General features: G+C 36.7%; 2 protein-coding genes across 2 annotated transcripts; one reads left to right on the top strand and one right to left on the bottom strand.

The window, feature by feature from the left end:
- Window positions 1-363: 363 nt before the first annotated feature.
- Window positions 364-6585, top strand: LOC103959050 (endoplasmic reticulum-Golgi intermediate compartment protein 3). The gene is given in 14 exon segments (XM_048583084.1): window positions 364-707; window positions 995-1018; window positions 1021-1067; window positions 1219-1302; window positions 1469-1549; window positions 1834-1914; window positions 3265-3357; window positions 3720-3899; window positions 4045-4112; window positions 4252-4303; window positions 5260-5313; window positions 5419-5511; window positions 5641-5707; window positions 6210-6585. Coding segments are annotated over 14 exon segments (1158 nt in total). The 5' UTR covers window positions 364-565; the 3' UTR covers window positions 6302-6585.
- Window positions 6586-13982: 7397 nt separating this feature from the next.
- Window positions 13983-15890, bottom strand: LOC103959049 (ethylene-responsive transcription factor RAP2-4-like). The gene is given in 3 exon segments (XM_048583085.1): window positions 13983-14904; window positions 14907-14985; window positions 14987-15890. Coding segments are annotated over 3 exon segments (1089 nt in total). The 5' UTR covers window positions 15335-15890; the 3' UTR covers window positions 13983-14242.
- Window positions 15891-19694: the final 3804 nt, after the last annotated feature.

Raw genomic sequence — 19694 nt, 5'->3', positions numbered from 1 at the left:
CTAATGGAAATTTACGTTGGAGATTAATTACTTCTTCCACATTTTTTTAATTTTTTAATATTTTTCCATCAAGTGTTAGTGGTGTGTAAAAAATATTAAAAAATTAAAAAAGTGTAGAAAAAGTAATTTGAGATGTATGAATATAATCTCTCATTTACCTTTTTCTTACTGCCAACGTAAAATCTGACAAGAATTATGACGTCATTCATTCTCCCGTGAAAAGCTAAAAAATAAATATAAAAATTAAAAATAAATAAAGAAAATTAAAAATTAAAAAAAAATAAATAAATATAAAAAACAAATACAAGAAGTTGCAGAAAGTCCAGAATACAAGAAGATCAACTTAGGACGCCCCGTTCGTAATTTTTTTCCTTTTTTCTTCCAATAAAATTCTGTGTCCCTCTTTTGCTTTGGATGTGGAAGAACGGGGTGTTTAAGTTTTGAAATTCAATAAAAAATCTGCGGACTTTGTAATTTTATTTTAATTCCAGAGACATTTAGATGAGATATTATTAGATCAAATCTTAGAGATTATTAGCGAGCGAAGAAAATCAAAGTAAAAAAAATGGAGAATGTAATGAGCAAGCTTCGGAATTTGGATGCTTACCCAAAAATCAACGAAGATTTCTACAGTCGTACACTCTCCGGCGGCGTTATCACTCTCGCTTCCTCCATCGTCATGCTCCTGCTCTTCCTCTCCGAGCTTCGTACGTCTCCTTATTGTTATATATATAGTATATTTGTGCACGTATGTGTATGGTTGTTTGTGTAATTAGATCTCCGCGATTGTTTGTTAATTTGGGGATGAAGATCTGTTCATTTCTAGGGTTTGTCCTGTAAATAGTGTTTCTTTTTTTTCAATGGGTTTAGTAACAGGAAGAACTGAAATGTTTGAATTTCTGAATTCCAAATGCTGCAAGTCAACGTTCTATCGATCCTTGTTGATCATCATGGGATTTATTGTTGTTTATTTTATTTAATTGTGTGAGTGCAGGGTTATATCTCCATGCGGTAACGGAATCAAGCTTGTGGTAGATACTTCTAGAGGCGAAACCTTACGAATCAATGTAATGTTGTTGTTTTTCCTCTTTAACGACTACCAAGTAGCTTCATATCAAGAACCCGTATTTGATATCAAGGGCATTGCTTTGTTCCATTTGTACAAGGATTTTATTACAACTTTTCGGCTAAACTAATGGATTTTATTCACAAGTGCAGTTTGATGTAACTTTTGCTGCCCTGCCTTGTTCTATACTAAGTCTCGATGCCATGGACATCAGTGGCGAGCAGCACCTAGATGTAGTATGTATCCCAATTGATCGGTGATGTGCTATAACTTTTTCTCTGAACTCTCTCTCTCCCTCTGCACGGCCACACACAATTGCTCTATGCCCTGCACTTGTTGCCACCTTGTGCTTGTTGTTCAAGTTTGACTTGTGTAAAATTTAATTGTTCTTATGTACTGCAGAAACATGACATTATCAAAAAAAGATTAGACTCCCATGGAAATGTGATAGAATCAAGGCCAGATGTTATTGGTGCACCCAAGGTTAGTAACACAATATTTTTCAAAGTACATTTCTTAGTACCAACTCTTTTCATTAATTTATTATCTGCCTTATATCAGCACATTTACATATGATACATTACCTGGTTAAAGTATTCTTGGAACTATCTGGTGTATGGAGAAGAAGAAAATCAGCATGATAGCCATCTCCTTTGATTTTGCAATTTCAATTTCGTAAATGAATCACATGAAGGATCTACATATTATCTCTTTGTAATTACTCATCTTCCCTTCCTTCTGCTCATACCTATTTCTCATTGACACAGATTGACAAGCCCTTACAGAGACATGGTGGAAGGCTTGAGCATAATGAGACATACTGTGGTTCCTGTTATGGTGCAGAAGCGGTACGTTTATTTGTCTGGATCCTTATGCTAGATTTTTGTTGAATACAATGTTGGAAGTTGTTTGTGTGCTGTTAGTGTAGTACCTTGGGGAATGCTGAACTAGATAGGTGTCATCAGTGCACCCTGTATTTGAGATCCAAGTGGATTGGATGTGCTTCTGTAAATCTATATATTCCAACTATGACTATGAAGTAGAAAGATTCTCACCATCATGTGTGTGCATTATAATGGAAGTTACAGGTGGGAAGGGGGGGAAATTGGGTCCGGGATAAGGGTGAGGTTTTTGAGAGTAAAAACAGGAAATTGATTGGAAGTTGGGTAGTGTTGTACTTTAATGCGCAAACGGAAGAGAATTGTAACAAAGTACCAAATATCAACATTGTAGGCGAAAGCAAAGAAACAAATAATCTCAAAATGAAGATTTAACGTGGTTCGGCGTAAAGCCTACGTCCACAGGCAAAGCATGGCGAGGAATTTCACTAAACAAACAGAGATTACAAAAGAGTGTTTAAACTCTCACAACCCAACTCCCACAAATTACAAACCCTAAACCAAACGAGTGGAGAACCCTAAACAAACAGAGAAGATTCTCCAAATTGCTCTCTAACTCACAAACTCACAAATTGACTCTCACCAAATTGCCACACGAATAAGCCACACAAAATAAACTAGCCCTAATGTCCTATTTATAGAGCATAGGACTTAGGTTTACATAGGAATCCTAATAGGAAGTAAATCCAAATCCTAATCAAATAGGTAAAGAATAAATTCTCTCCACCAAGCAAGGAAACCAACCAGGAAGTCAAAATCCAAACCCAAATAGGACACTAAAACGAAATAGGTAACACATGCCTAATTTGGAGACGCAAAACCCAACAGGTAGTGTTCAGTTATCATGTTATCCTTGTTTCTTAATCTATTATCAAAGTGTTTATAACATTGGAAGTTTATTGGCACCTCATTCTCCTATATATCCGACAATATAGAGTTTATTTAACAATATAGACATACCAAGTCAATGCCTTGATAGACTGTTATAGGATATACAAAATAAATGGCCATAGTGTTATAAGTTTCGATTTCAATGTGCTCTCTATATAGCTTTCTATGACTTGAGCTTTATCAACGACCTCAACTTGAATACATTCAGCTTCAATGAGGAAATATAATTCCAAATTACGTTGGCCTCCCCCCACTTTTTTAGTTTCTCCTACGTGTTTCAGTTCTCCTGTGATTATAGCTGAAATCTGGTCCATCTCAATTGATATCATTTTATACAGAGATGTTCTGATAGGCATTATGAGTTTCTTATTTTTCCAAATTTTATTGTTTGTTTGCTTATTATTTCAGGCTGATGAGGATTGTTGTAATTCATGTGAAGACGTCCGTGAAGCTTACCGAAAGAAAGGTTGGGCAATATCAAATCCAGATTTGATTGACCAGGTGAGTGAGCTTGAGATCTTGAATCCCAAAAGCTATGGAAGATGATAAATTTCAGTCCAAAATTAATCTTGTTAGTAAAGTAAGCCCCTTTTGTTAAACAAAATCCTGGGCAAGTCTCATTTAGAAATAGTGAGGTTTGGTTTTAGATAATCACCTAAGTTGAGTCATGTTATCATCTGAAACCATTTATCCGGAACTTTTCTCTGTGTCATTGTCTACTTTTTACATGTCTCTGAGTTCCCTTAATCATTATTTCATCCCTCCTCTTGTTCTCTCACCTGTAGATGCTTATTGCAACATGTGATAGTAGTTCTGTTCTTTTTACATTTTTAGTGTTCCTTATGTTCTGTGTTCCACAACAGTGTAAAAGAGAAGGCTTTCTGCAAAGAATTAAAGATGAAGAAGGTGAAGGGTGCAATATGTATGGATTTTTGGAAGTCAACAAGGTAGCTGGGAACTTCCATTTTGCACCTGGGAAAAGCTTTCAACAATCAAATGTTCATGTGCATGATCTGCTGGCATTTCAAAAGGATAGTTTCAATGTAAGACCTGATCCTTGATCCCTATATAAAGACTTGAGTGTGATAAAATCATCAAAGTTCCTAGTAAAAAAAAAAAAAAACTTCTTAAAACTTAATCCTACATTGTTAGAAAAGCCTTGTAATCAATATTTATCACATGATACAGATTAGTCACACAATCAACAGATTGTCTTTTGGAGACAATTTCCCTGGTGTTGTAAATCCTCTTGATGGGTATGTTTTCCTCTCTCCATCATAAAGTCTAGTCAACCTTGTTATTTCTAAACTTTGCATTCTTTTAGGTTTTTGCTATCTATGACATCATATGTATTGTGATTGTGATATGCTTATATATTGGTTTTTTAACCTTCAGTGTGCACTGGACACAAGACAACCCAAGTGGGATGTATCAATACTTTATCAAGGTCAGTTTCCTGCAGAATTGTCACTACGGATTTTCTTAACCGTAGTCTAATGGAAATAAACCATGGCTCTTATATCTTTTGTGTTCCTTTCCATGTCATTTACCTGCAGTTTATATTCATCATTTCACCATGTCAATACTCTTATAAAAGATTATTATGTCCAATACATATTTATATGTTTATACATAGCAACATTTATGAGCATGTACATGCGTGCACACACACACACACGCACAAACATGTGTAAATGAGTTAGCAGGCAAAAGGGGCAAAACCATAAAAGGCAAAGAGGAGAAGAAATCTACTCTTCTAAATGCATGGACTGTTTTTGCTTTAGATTTTTATGTTAGAATTAGTGGATTATAGAGGTGTTGTATTTTTGTGAGTAAAAGAAAATTAGTTCTTTTTCCCCTTTATCATTGCAGACCATTATAGCATGCTCCAGCAGGAATGTCTTGCATGCTAGTATTAGCATGCTATTGTGAAGAAAAAAAATTAAAAAGTTGAGTTATTTCAGAAGTTACACGTATTTGGTGTTGAAATGGCTCTGGTTCACCTTGCTGGCTATCTGCTTATCTCATTCCTTTGGCCCAAAACCTTGTGTTCTCTACTTTGAGTTGAATTATATATGAACTTAATTGGGTATGGGTTTCAAACCTTAATAACCTTTTGTTGCATATCATAGATCTTATCTCGAGTCCCCATTCAATCCTGATTACCTTGCTCTCATATTTACCTGTGTATGGTAATATAGATTCTGTTTAAAACTCATTTATTGCATATCTGCAAATACAACAGATCCAAAGATGAACAGCAAGTGCTTAGTGAACTTATTTACAGCCACTGTTACTCTTCCATCTGAAATAGTTGCTTTTATCATTGGCCACCTTTACCAGATCATTCTATGTTTCTGTCAAGGAAATCAACCATGGTTTTTTTTTTTTTTTTTTTTTCAGGTTGTACCCACTGTGTATACAGATGTGAGTGGGCACACTATCCAGTCAAATCAGGTGCAGTAAATACAAATTAAGAAAAGGATAAAAGGAGCTCAGTTTCTGAGTTTTGCTTTTTAATAGTTGAATATAACATGTTGTCCTAATAATTGGAATTTGCAGTTCTCTGTAACTGAACATTATAGGGGTACAGAAATGGGCAACCTTCAGTTCCTTCCTGGAGTGTTTTTCTTCTATGATCTTTCTCCCATAAAGGTGGGTTTTGTTTTCTTCCAATCCTACAAGCGAGTTGAAAAATTAATTTAACGATATTCATATAGATATCTTTTGTGCTTCTGCTTTTGTTGAACATACATTATTATGGGGTTGACTTGCATGTTGCAGGTAACTTTCACAGAGGAGCATATTTCATTCTTGCACTTCCTGACCAACGTTTGTGCCATAGTAGGAGGTAATTTCTAATTACCAATTTCTCCCTCCATCTTTGATTGATTTTATTGATGCAAGAAATCTCAGAGTTTCCATCTTTTTTGGTTTTTCTGGTTACTTTAATGTTGGTATGGATTTTGAAGTTATGTCAGTTCGTTTGTCAATTATTTATGTGCTTCATTAGCATCCTTGCCACTAATCATCAGTCATCTTGAACTAAACCTATTGCAGATGCTTTTAATCCTATGGCTATAGCTATATTTAATTATGGTTGTGGGTTTCCTTATAATATTACGGAGTATTGCTCGTGTCATTTCTCTCTCGTTTCATTTAGTATTGATGTCATTAATTCAAAGAAAGTTATGGTCTCAATTACACCGCTATATTGTCAACTAACTCGATTCAGCCTCCTGGAAATATGGACTGCTCTCTCATTTCTCTCTTGTTGCTATTCCTGATGGTTGTTATTTTACCTTAACTGTTTTGATGCAGAACTAATGATCTTTTTTCAATGTTGTTTTCAGGTGTCTTTACTGTTTCGGGAATATTAGATTCGTTTATATACCATGGTCAGAAGGCAATCAAGAAGAAGATGGAGATCGGCAAATTTAGTTGAGTGGTTCTGTTGGCGTACGTTGCTGCTCTATTTGTTGGTCCGCCTGTCAACGGCATAGTGGGACAGAATCGATCTAGGAAAGAGGGAGCATGTAGTGCACTCTCATCATCATGTGGTTGGGCAGAGACACCATCGTTTAATCGACTGAACTAGGTTTGACATTCCTTAATTTAGACATGCCAAATGCCCACAATGTTAAAAACAGTTTTGTAATCGCTATATCTTGATGTGAATATCTGTTTGAAAGCTAAAGGGGCTCCTTCATTCCCTCCTTACCGAATTAATCTCTCGTTTTCATCGTTCCCTCCTTACCGAATTAATCTCTCGTTTTCTTTTCATTTTTCTGGCATGCTACTGTCTTTTTTTGGGGTCATGGTTTCTTCTCCTCCTCTTTCGTTCGCCACTAATGTTTGGTTGGAGCGGCTACTCTTGCGTAATGATTGCTCTTTGTTTGGTTGACAGATGAAATTAATGAATGAGTTTTTGAGGATTGTCAATTCCTCAAAAACATGGATAGGGTTTGCATCTGGATTCTGGTTAATAAACCAAAACCAATGTACTAAGCTTTTCACAGTGAAATTGCGACAGCATCGAAGATATATTTATGCATACAGGGTTTCGGTTGTACTGTACTGCGTAATAACGCACTGTTTCAAGGGTGGTTGCTTCTAAGCAAACCTCCTGAACTGATAGAGAACCAAAAAAATAAAAAGAGCTTTCCGAGCAAGCTTGAGAGGCGCTCTTCTGGATAGATGCGAAGCCTTTCGATGGTTTACTGCAATATCACTGTTTTGAATTTAATAGACGTGAAACCTCTTTTATAACATTTCCAAACTCATGAGACTCGTTTATTACACCCAACAATTGAACTCACTTGTACTTGACTCAAACTTTTCGGTCCGTTAAGGGAATATATTCGAATTTATAAGAATCAAACTCAAAACGTCCCGCTCAATGTGGAATTCTTTGAATCAATATAAGCCTCTCAATTGAGCCGCCAACAATCATTTGGGAAAAATACCTATGGGTTTGAGTAACCATGGTTATCTACTCATTTAAAATTCACAGTTATGATTATGGGTATCTATTTAGACGAATAAACGGTTATGGGTATAACCGTTTACCCATAAAATTTAAATGGATGGTTATGCGTATTTTTCACGGTTATAAACAAGTACCGGTTATAAACAAGTACCCATTTAATTGTTTATTTTAATATATGTCAAATTAGAAAGAAAAAAAAAACTAAAACCCTAAATTAATAAATATTTAGGTCTGAAAGATCTTACTAATTTTGAGTTCAAGTTTATTTATCATGCACTGCATGCTTAACATATGTTGGTTGGAACTTGGAAGGGATGCAGGGCCTCTTGGTCTATTAATTTCAGAGTGACGATCTCAAGTTTAGTGGTGTCTGATTAGAGTTTTCTCCGTCTTGCTAACTGCGGTTACAAATCAATGTTCCATGATCATGTGCATGGATGGTGCTGTTAATTAATTTTCAAATTTTAATTGCGGTTGACGCTTGTATTGCTCTCTCACAACCCCATTTTCACGGTTTAGGCTGCTTTCATTTCGCTCGCCACTACTACAGGAATCGCTTTTGCTTTCTTTTTCTTTGGTTACTAAGATGTTTTGTAAATTAATGTTTGATGTTCAGGCGGATGGCTACTAAAAAAAATCTCATCAATTCGTTTTCAAATATGACAGTGTTTAATGGTCAAAAAACCAATAGAAAACTATGACAAATTTCTTTTTTAATTTTCAAGTTGTTAAAAAAACATGTAAACGGGTAAAAAAATGGTAAATGGGTGAAAAAGGGGTAAAAGGGTATGTGGTTATAAGCATGGTTAACCGTTTATAAACAGTTATGGATATGTGTATAACCGTTTATGCAATTACCTAATGGGTAAACGATTATGCGAGTAAGAGATTAAATGGTTATGGGTAGATACTCGCGATTACCCGCCCACCATAACCATTGCCCATCCCTAGTTGTGGGTCTTGGCCCCGTATGTTTCGGGGAGTCATGGCCAGGTCTTTAATTCAGTTCCCTCTATTGAAATAGATATTGAGCTAAAATGTTATGAAGGAGAGTACATAAATCAAAGAAAATTAAAAACTTTTGTTTTTCTCATATAAGCAATACGCGGGGGATACAAAATCAAACACAAAATCTCAGATGCATCACAATCCCTTTAGGTTTAGTCACAAGATTTCAAATTCCGTTTACAAGATTTTTTAGAATGTTTTGTCTAATAGATCTAACTGTTAAAATTTTCAAAATATAAAATACTCGGAAAAAAAAATTAATAGAATTTTCGCCCTTTTACAGTCAAATTCCAAAGCAAAAGACAAGGACAGAAACCGTGTGGACTCCACGACTGGAAAGGCACCGATAATCTCCATGGATCGGAGCTCTTTGCAATTTAGAATGATTTGTTGAGATTCTTCCACACGGCTTATCCGCAGAGGCAATAGATAGCCTCGCTTACCCAATCTCCTTTAAACACCTTTTCACCTTCCACGGCAAAATGCCAATCCCATTCCCATTCGGATTTTGGGTTACCTAAATCTTGGTTTTCCCATGGTCCAAAACGGCCAAGGATCCTTTCTGAATGCTCTTTGTAAGGATCTGGGGATCGATTAATCGTGTATATTCGTCGTACATTGTACGATTAGTTTTCGTTAAATACTATATATATTTAATGTTAAATTAAATATATAAAATAATTTCTAACCGCACAATGTACGATATACAGATATGATTAATTGATCTTACGGATCCCCACAAAGAGGATCTTATTCCGTCCAAAACAACCTTTGCACTATTTCCACTGCCCCATTCACACACCTTTTGCACCTTCTTCTATTCATTTCTGCTTTTGCTTTGGAATCATTTGTAAAGGACACAATTATTATATTGGCCAATTACTTTTACACACATTATGAGTGTTATTATTTCGATTTAAAGAAAATTTGGGGTTTGGTTCATAATTAAAGATGGCTAAATCGGATAAATAATTTCTGTAATTATAAGGTATTCGGAAGATAGTTCATGTGCTAAAAAAATTCGGATTTAAACTCATGTGGTGTATTCCGTTAGCAAATTTAGTTCAAAAGTGATTTTTCTGTTAACTATCTGTTAATACATGGATAAAATTGTACTTTGACGTGTGCACCTTCTTTTTCATGCATCTCCCCTACGCAACCCCCAAACTCACTTCGCGCAAGAGAAAAAGGAGAGACCATTTTCAGTTTTCCACAGAGCTACCACGACAACCATGGGGGCCACCGTGTCTCTGTCGGTGCGCTTATGTGAGTTTTCCACGGTTGGGGTTTTTTTGAACCCCAGATTCTGATGCAATTTTGGGCGACTTCCGAGGAAATCGAAGCCGTCTTAGGTTGGGTTTTTGTATTCGAACAATTACGGCCTTTTGGGTGTTTTGTTCTCAAATTGGTGTATGTAATAGAGGAAATCTCCATTTTCGCAGAGGTGGTATATATTAGATGTGATATTTTCTATCTTCCTGTTTGGTTGCCTAGAAAGTCAAGAAAGTAGAGAACGATCAATCAAACAATTTAGAGGGGGATAAATTTTCTATCTTCCTGTTTGGCTAACATGTTGGCATCTACAGGAGGGTTATGAGTTGAAGCAATCCTCTAACGAGGTTGCCTTATCGCCCCCATATTTTTGAGTTTCTCCTCCCAGTAGGGCGGCTACCCATTAATTCAAGAAGCTCGATTTGGAGATGATAAGTGCAATAGGAATTACCTTTTTCAGTTTTCCAGTGCACATGTCAAAGTACAATTTTATCCATGTATTAACATATAGTTAATGGAAAAATTACTTTTAGACTAAATTTGCTAACGGTATACACCACATGGATCATTTATCCGATTTGGCCATTAAAGATTTAGGAAGGGTGGTCGTTAAACTTGTACTAATATGGACTTTTTAAGTAACATCATTAGAATTTTAGTCTAAAATAAAGGTTTTAAGGGTGAATAACAAACAAAAGTTCTTACATAGTTGTCCAAAAAGACCACTCCTCTAAATTGTTTTTCTGCCTAAAGTTTAAAAACCAATACTCACATATTTTTAGCTTAGGGATCAAAGTTCAAATTCAGTTAAATTCAGAAATTAATACTCCAATTTTATCTTGTACTTAAAAGTTATTTGACATGACATTCAACCCATGTTTTAAATTTTGTAAGAAATGATTCTAATTCTAAGTACCCCACCGACTTTTTCTTTCTTTGTGTCTCTTTTTACACTTTTCTCTGTGCATTTTTTGACCTTGTAACCTTGTGCAAAATGCACGCTTTGAAGGAAGGATTGGGAGGAAGAATACGAATAAAGATGGATATGGATATGGTGACACCCAAAGAATAAGAACAGATTGTTTTTCTGCCTAAAGTTTTAAGCAGCAGATATATTTTTAAATTATGGAGGCATCAAACATGATTGTGGATTGTTAATTATGTTGATCGATTGATCTACATGTAAAATGATCAAAGCTTCTCTCTATATTTGTTGCTACAGTCAATCTACATGCAAACATTTGTGTTCATGGGCGAACTAGGGTTTCAAATTGGACTAAGATGGAGTTACCTTATATACTAATTTCAATATAGTATTACTTGTAATTTACAAATAAAATTTACCCCAATTGGAGCCGGCCTACGAGGATTCAATCAAAATATTTTGGCTGGAGCACCTCCTTCAAGACCGGTCCCAATTATGGTTATTTATGCTTTCAAGCATTCAGTAAGGAGTTAAACTTACATGATAATACACAAACATGAGTATGCCACGTAAGTGTTGTAGGGTATATTCTGCTTTGTCATCCGATGTACAATTAATTTATCCACATTAGTATCATACTCATTTTGCAACTATTGTGTATGAAATACTCAAACGGATATATACACCACAAGATAGTTTGTCAAAACTTTCTCGTTCCATAAACACTTGTTTGTACACGAGGTTAGTCCAACTAGAAGAATTATTAACTAATAAGTTTAAACATTGCATCTCCTTGTGATTAGTGTAGGCATAACCAAACATGTGCTAACCTTAACTTAAGGATTAAACACTTGAATCAAGGACTGCAGAACTCTAATCATCTCTAAACAAATGGTGTGACCAAGAAAAAGAGGGCAATGACATGTTTGCACATCACATGCACTAGTTAATCAAAGTGTTAGTTTTCCTAACACCATGTGATTTATTATAATAATCAAACATTTTGTTTTGGTGTAGTATAATTAGCGAACAATTAGCTTAATTACACATTAGTCAAGTTCTCATGTTCGTCCCACGAGGCCATGGACCGTGAAAATATTATTCCACATCTAGGGTTTAGGGTTTAATGTAATAATGACAGGTCATAGTTGAAATGAAGCTTAATTATTCAAGCCCTTATACAGTTTGTTGGTATGCTTTAAGAATTAGGAGATACATTATGCGAAATTTTTTGCTAAAAAATAAGAAAAAAAAGGAAAATAGAAAACTATCGTGAAGAAAAAAGGGGTGCATTGTATTCAAATCTATATTGACTTTTGTAAAGTTTTTTATAAGTTCGACTTTTATAGATTTTGTAGACTTTTATAGACTTAGAAACTTTATGAAAGAATGAATTGTAACAGATTTTTGAGAGTTTAATGATGGATTTTTGTAGAGTTCAAAAAGTAATTTATAGACCGTATGATTATACCTTTTTTACATTTTTTTTTTACGGAGAAACTAATTTACGTAATTTTACTTTTTTTGCTAAAATTTTTAGACATGTGAAAGAATATGTAAAGTTGGTGATCATGATGATGCCGGTGTTAGTAGCGCTCATGTGTGGGGGTGGCAGTTGTAAGGTGGCCGTAAGAGGTTGTGGTGATGATGACTGTGACAAGGTGGTGGTAGTGAGGTGGTGGTGGGGGTGGACAAGGTAACATTGTAGCTTTGTTCTAAAAATTTCTGCCTTGGCGCTAGACGGTTAGCTACTGCCCCGATTAATACCTAGACGTTTGAAAATTAAGAAATAGCGCCTAGACCGCCTAGGCATCTGCCTAGCTCGCTTAGGCATCTGCTTAGGTTGCGACTCACTTAGACAGAAACGGTGGTGGTGATGTCAGCAATAGGGTAGTTGGGAAGGTCATGGTTAGATAGTGGTGACAACATGGTGTGGTGTGGTGTGGTGGAAGTGAAAATAGTGATCCTCATTACATCATAATGGGTGGTGAGGTATCAAAGTCCATCAAAATCTTAGAGTGAGGTTGAATTTGCTACGATAAGAAATATATCATAAAAAGCCTCAAAGTCTATGAAAGTTCATAACTTTTTAAAATCCTTTGAAATCAAATCAATGAACTTTTGAATACACAAAAACTTTTGTAAACTTGCAAAAGTAATAACTAAACACCACGAGATTTTCATAGACTTTTAAGAAGTTATAAATGTTTTTATTCAATACATGGTGACTTTTATCGACTCCATAAAAGTCTAAGTTGAATATACCTGAATTTGAAAGTGAAGCAAAGTCCATACCCAATACACCCCCGCAAAATGAAAGTGAAACTTCCATGCAACAGTGTATATTGGTCTCTTTTTCCGAATGTCATCTAAGATGAGTTGTCTTGTGAGATGTGTTACCTTTGCATTCTTAACGCTACCTATTGCATGAGAATAGTTAATTTGGTGTCGCGAACACGGTCCAATTACATCAAAGACACTCATTTTACATAAGTGGTTTAATTTTCTCTACAAAGAGGCATACGTTTTGTGTTCTTTACCTGAAAACAGAGGGTTGAAAAACTTTCCTATCGTTGGATGGTTACTATTACAACCAATAATGTTTTTACTTTCGAGTAAATATGACTAATTATTGTTGTACTTTCACATTTGAGCTCTATTGATGTTCTTTCACATTTGAGCTCTACTACAAAAACAAAGCTTCAATGATGAACAGTAAATCATCTTCATCATCCATCTAAGCCGAACTAAAATATGACCCTGATGCCTCCCCGTTCATGTTACTACTGCTTTATGTTTCTTACATCGGTCTTTTGCCTGGAACCAAAAGCATTGAAAAACTTGCCTAGCACCCGCGAATTACAAATATGACTAGTAATTAATTTCCTTTGTGGTAAATATGGAAGTAAATATTGATGTTGGATCACAAAGGACCCCTAATGGAAGCCAAATCCGAAATGATGAAGTTTACTAGTCACAAATCAGGTTAGGCCCGTGACACTAGTGAGTGGTCACCACAGCAACCAGAACAAACCCTTTCCAGACTCTTAGCCGCAACGTACCCATCACACAATTTAAAGTTCACACGGCTCCATCTAACTCATGACTGCCCATTCACTCAACATCACATGTTCTTCGATTATCTTCCACATTTTGTGCCCACAAAGTCCTTTACGAATCAATTACGCTCAACACAAAATGTACAACTCCAAGCTCCTCCTCAAAACACATCCATCACAACGTTATCTCAAACGAGGCCGGAACATAACGAGTCTCGTGCTTTTGTAAGAAGTGTTTTACACAAAGAATTCTTTAATATCGGACAAATCTCACAAGATAATGGCAATTAAATCTTGCCGGATAGTAGCAGGACGTGAGAAGATTATAACACAAGTTTTACCATAGGAGATTATGAACACCACGACATGAAAGTACATAAAAGAGGAATCATACACATATATATATTGAATCGCTCATGGTTTAGCAAGAAGAAAACCAGCCCACCATGGCGGAAATGTTGTACATCATATTAACGTACTAAAACCCCAATTGGACCAACTAAAACCCTAATTCAAATGCAGCTCTGCATATCCCAAAAACTTGATTGCAGTAGCCACTAGAACCCCCAATCAACTTAATTACTTAAAATTAAAACATACCCAATTACAATTAAACATGATTAACAACACTAATTAACTGAAGATCGAAGCCCAATCAATCTCGGACGGGTACTTCTCCAACACGGCAGTGCTCTCGCAAGCGCCGCTGTTCTCCCACGGCTCCGTAGAGTCGCCGAAAGTCAGATCGGACAGCGGCGAAGACCCGGCAGACCCCTCGCTATCAGTCATCACCGGCGACGAGGTTTCAACCTTGACGGCCAAAGTCTCCGGGGCCGGCTGTCGGCTGGCTGCGGCGGATGACCTCTTGGCGGGCTTCCCTGCCTTGCCCTGTTTCTGAGCTTCGGCCAAGCTTTCGCAGATGGCTTGAAGCTTGGCGTCGACTGAGGCATGCAGAGGCTTGTACTCGCCAAACTCGCCTCCGACGACTGACCCGTTGTGGCGGAGGTGCGGGAAATTGAGCCTGGCGAAGTCGCCTCTGAGCTTGTAAGCTGCCTTGTCGTAGGCCAAAGCGGCTTCCTCCGCCGTATCGAAAGTTCCTAGCCAGAGCCTGGTACGGTTCTTAGGGAGCCTGATCTCAGCGACCCATTTGCCCCAGTGGCGTTGCCTGACACCCCTGTAAAGCTTGGTGGGTTTCGGCGGCGAACCGGAGGAACCCACCTGCTTCATCAGGACGGGTTTGGGGCCAAGGAAGCTGAGAGTATGAGACGACGGCTCAGAAACTTGTTGGTGGTGGTTTTCCCAAGAGATTTGGGTTTGTTGGGGTTGGGAATGGGATTGGGACTGGATCTGGACTTGGATCTGGTGGATCTGGGAGGGGGTGAGGTGGTTCAGCCCGATTGACGGCAGTTGCTGGTGGTGCTTCTCAAATAACCCATCTGAAAACAATTGGGTCATGGAGGAGGTGGAGCAACCATAGTCGTAGAAACTGGGCTGGTTTGAGAAAGAGAGGAAGTCGTGGGAGGAGGAGGAGGTAGAAGGGAAAGAAGGAAGGAAAGGGGCGGAGGAAGGAGGAGACGTGGTGGTGGTGGGGAGGGAAGGCGGCGGCGGCGATGAAGAAGCACTTTTCATAAAAGGCTCAAGTGCTTCCATCAGCTCACCTCCGAAGGGATCTGATGATGATTGAAGAGCTGCTTCGCTACTGTAGAAATCCATGGTAGTTGCCATGCCTTCAAAACACACTCAACTCACGAAAATTTAAAAAAATAATAATAATAATTAACAAAAGAGAAATAATTAACCTAGAAATCAACCTGTTTCTTATCAAAATTAAAGAACAGGAAGGGGGTTTTTCAGGAAAGAGATTTCAAATAATCAACCTCTTTTACTCCCGGAAAATCAAACAAAAAAACCAACCTTGAGGGACCAAAAATTAACCCTCCAAACTGATTTTTTCAAAGAAAAAAAATAAATAAAATTTGGCTAAAAATAAAAATATAAAACCCGGATCTCGATTCTGAAAACACCTGGCTTTCGAGAGAAAAATCCTTCCAAGTTTGCTTTTTTTATGTTAATTTAGAAAAACAAACCCAAAAATCATAACTTTTTGAAAGACAGATGATTAACAGAAAGGGATTCAGAGAAGCGGGGATTACAGAGAGGGGGGGATGGGATTAAACACAAATTAAACCAGAAGATCGATCGCTCTAAAAAGCTCAAAAGCTCTCACACTGTTTATCTGCTCTTTTTTTTTTTTTTCACTCCTCACTTTGTTTTTACTCTGCGGCTGCGCCTCCTCCCCGCTTATATAGAGGCCCTGGGGGACTAATTATCTTCGTTAATCACGTCGTTAATCCAAATGATCTCACTTTAAGCCCCACTTGCCGTTTTTTTAATTTTTAATTATCTACGTCGCTCTCTAGTTTACCGCGCGTTCTGTTCGTGACGTACGCTCGTTCAATGAATAGAGTCCAGGCCAATCGGTCTCTGCCACGTACGCGGTTCTGTGCTTCGAGAAGGACACCTGTCCGTCGCCAACTGCCACCTGTCGGTGGACTTGCGGTGGTCTTAGCATAAATGTGTTGCCTAGCTTGTTGACCTCGTTACTACGCGTTCGCACCTTCTCGTGGTTTTGAAAATTTCAAATCACTGAAGAAAAAATTCAAAAACAATTTAGCTGAAAAAAATAAAGTATTATTGGGTGCATTTGTTACTTCTATACCCTCTCTGTCACGTTATAACCCAATAACTATGACCTAAGGCTAAACCTAAAATGCAATATTTTATAGGGACGGAGAAAACTTCATTATACATATATGATTTAGGCTAATTGATTAAGATATAGAATCGTTTTTCTACATTTGAATTTAAACAATACCTACTCACAAACTAGAATAATTTCGCATAGGCTTATTGATCAGCTTGTATCTTTTAATTCTCTTTTGATAATTTGATATAACGATTCAAAAACATAAAGTGTTGAGTAAAAAAAAAACAAAATGAGAAAATCATTTTAGTACATTTAAAGTCAATATTATCCTATACAATGCTAAAAAGTATAATTAAAATAATACTAGCCTAAATAATACCCGTACAGGCGATTAGCAACAATTAATTACAAAAAGTTTGAAACATATATCATGAATCCATAAAGCAGTATGCATGTTTGACATGGTTACCATGTTATAAAATGTTATCCGCAACCAAAGTGATGAGGAAAGTGGCTGGAGGACAAGCGACGAAAATAATTGGATTGACACAATGCCACTAAACCAACTCCTCCCGTATTAGGGTTGACAATTTAACAAGAATTATTTAAATTGTATATGCGATGTTGTATAGTAGTAGCGCAGTTATAATCTGTCTTAATACCATACGTTTCTAAATTTTTAAGGATTAAGACAGCCCACATTCTGCAAATTATGGAAGCCTCTCGATCAAGATATTGATGAATAACTCATCTTATCGACTAATTAAATCATTAATCCTCCCCACCATCTCATCTTCAACCATAATTATTTAATTAATTATCATAATAAAGAAGTCGTATGCGCGTAGCAAATGACCAAACCCTAGTTGGAGTGACACGGACTTAAAGGAGTCATGACAGCCGTTGATGATCGGAAGATCTGACATGAAAAGTGGTCTTTGATGTCATGATTACATATTTTATGGTTGAGAGGCTGTCCCTGCATATTTCTTCCATCAGGAGGAGCTATCCAAATTGACATTTGTGGCAACGCGGAAAGAATGAAGCTTTGAGTTTCAGAGGTCTTAACTTAACCATGGTACATGATTTGATGTTTGCTAACCATGGTTAGGAAAATTATTATTTTTAGGCTTTCTAGCTAAAATGATTCATGAGATTTGCATAACACATAGATTTGGTCCCTGAGATTGAAAATCAATAGAAATGGTCCCTAAGATTGTCTACCATCCATTATTTTGGTTTTTTCGTTAAAAACTCCATTAAGTGGTCTCGGAGCTCATACCAGAAATTGAGATTTTTGCTGGAAGTTTGGATAATTTTCAAAGCTTCATAACTTAATCGTTTATTAACCAAATTCAACCCATAATATATAAAAAATGAAGATAGGAAAGTGTTGAACAAGATTATACCTATTTGGAAGCCCAATGGTTGCTGGAGATAGCCGGAAAATAGCCTGAAAGGTGACTGCTTCGCAGAAAAACTAGAAAACTCGTCGGAAACTGGATAAACTTTAAACGTTCATAATTTCTTCAATACTCAACGAAATCGAGTGATTCAAAATCAAAAATCATACTTCTCATACTTCTCAACAAGACGAAGAGAATTGTATCTTTTTCAATGGCTAACTCACCATGGTTTTGCCGAAAAACAGCTCGAAAGTGGTTGTCTTGGTTTCATCAAGTTAGCCAATTTTGAGCGGTTTTTTCGGCCAAACCATGGTGAGTTAGCCATCAACAAAGCTATCATTCTCTTTGTCTCGTCAAAAAGTATGATTTTTTGTTTTGAATCATTCAATTTCATTGAGTATTGAAGAAGTTATGAACGTTTAAAGTTTACCCAGTTTCCAGCGAGTTTTCCAGTTTTCCCACAGACTAGTCACCTTTCAGGCTATTTTTCAGCCATCTATGGCAACCATTAAGCTTCCAAATAGGTATAATCTTGTTCTACATTTTCCTATCTTCATTTTGATATATTATGGGTCGAATTTGGTTAAGAAACGATTGAGTTACAAAACTTTGAAAATTGCCCAAACTTCCGGCAAAAAAATCCAAGTTTTTGGTATGAGCTTTGGGACCACTTAAAGGAATTTTTTAACAGAAAAATCAAAATAATGGATCGTGAACAATCTCAGGGACCATTTCTATTGATTTTCAATCTTATGGACCAAAGTTACGTGTTATGCAAATCTCAATAACCATTTTGACTAAAAAAACCTTATTTTTATTTGTGTCGATGGACAAATTTTACTGTCAAGTTCAATAATGTATGTATATATCAATACAAGTTTTAATTCAAGTTTTCAATTTTCATAAAAATAAAATTTTAAAAATAAAAATTAATAATTGAAAACTGGAACGTTATCAAGCAAACCTTTAATTCAGCGTGCAAGTAGGTAAAAATAATTGTCAAAATCATTTTTCGTGGTACAAACAATTGCCATGGGTGAGTTTGCTATTTCCAATTGGTGTTGTATGTTACAACGAGAACTCACATGCAACTAAAATGTTAAAGTGATGACATTTCAAACTAAGTCTACTATATTGTGGATGGCAGGCTTTTGAAAAGTTAAATTTATTCATATTCACCGTGAAGCTAACAATGTGGCACACAGAGTAGATAGATGTGGGAGAGACTGCTTGCAAGAGTTTTTACGGTTTGGAGAACCACCCGATGTAATCTAAAATGTTTTATTTGATGATAGTATGTCTATCTAATTAGTAAAGTGTGTCTTTTTTCCTTGAACTCGGTTGAAAACTCCAACAAAGGTTTTTTCTGAAACCTGCTAAATTCTTTCTATCCTCTTGTACCATTTCAATCGTTATTTCAATGAATATTGTATTTTGACTTAAAAAAATACATTATGTCGTGTGAGTAGATTAAAACACCTAACAGCTCATTTTTAATCGTTATTTTAACGTTTCAATTGCATGTAAGTCATCTATAATGTAGTTAGCTCGATTTTATACACCACATACAACATAGAGAGCGCTGCATTACGTATAAAATAAGCTCAATAATTTTTTCGTAGTTCAGAGTACGGCGGAGAACGGGGCTGGAGTGCGAGCCCATCATGTCACGTGCCGCACCATGCGTGTAGGACAGCCTCTTCAATTGCGGCACCAGACTAGTCTCTAGAAATCCTGACCCCACGAGCACCGGCGCGTACCCCTAATCATGTACAGAAGCTCCCACACCTGTTACTTTCCAGTGGAACGTGAAATCCACGCAATATCAAATAGCGTGGGAGCAGAACAACGCAGGCGTGCTACGTATGTTAATCAGTTAAAATTGCAATACTAATAGCGTAATACTAACTATAGTGGAAGGAAACGTTGGTAAAGTTAGTTGACCTAAGAAAATCGCGAATGCATCCTGCGG

Source organism: the organism of the source record quoted next, unplaced genomic scaffold (assembly GCF_019419815.1).
Source record: "Pyrus x bretschneideri cultivar Hongxiangsu unplaced genomic scaffold, Pyrus_bretschneideri_v1 Contig2, whole genome shotgun sequence".
In the NCBI taxonomy this organism is placed as follows: Eukaryota; Viridiplantae; Streptophyta; class Magnoliopsida; order Rosales; family Rosaceae; genus Pyrus; species Pyrus x bretschneideri.
The sequence above is the reverse complement of the archived record's forward strand: the minus strand, read 5'-3'. Positions and strand labels throughout refer to the sequence as shown.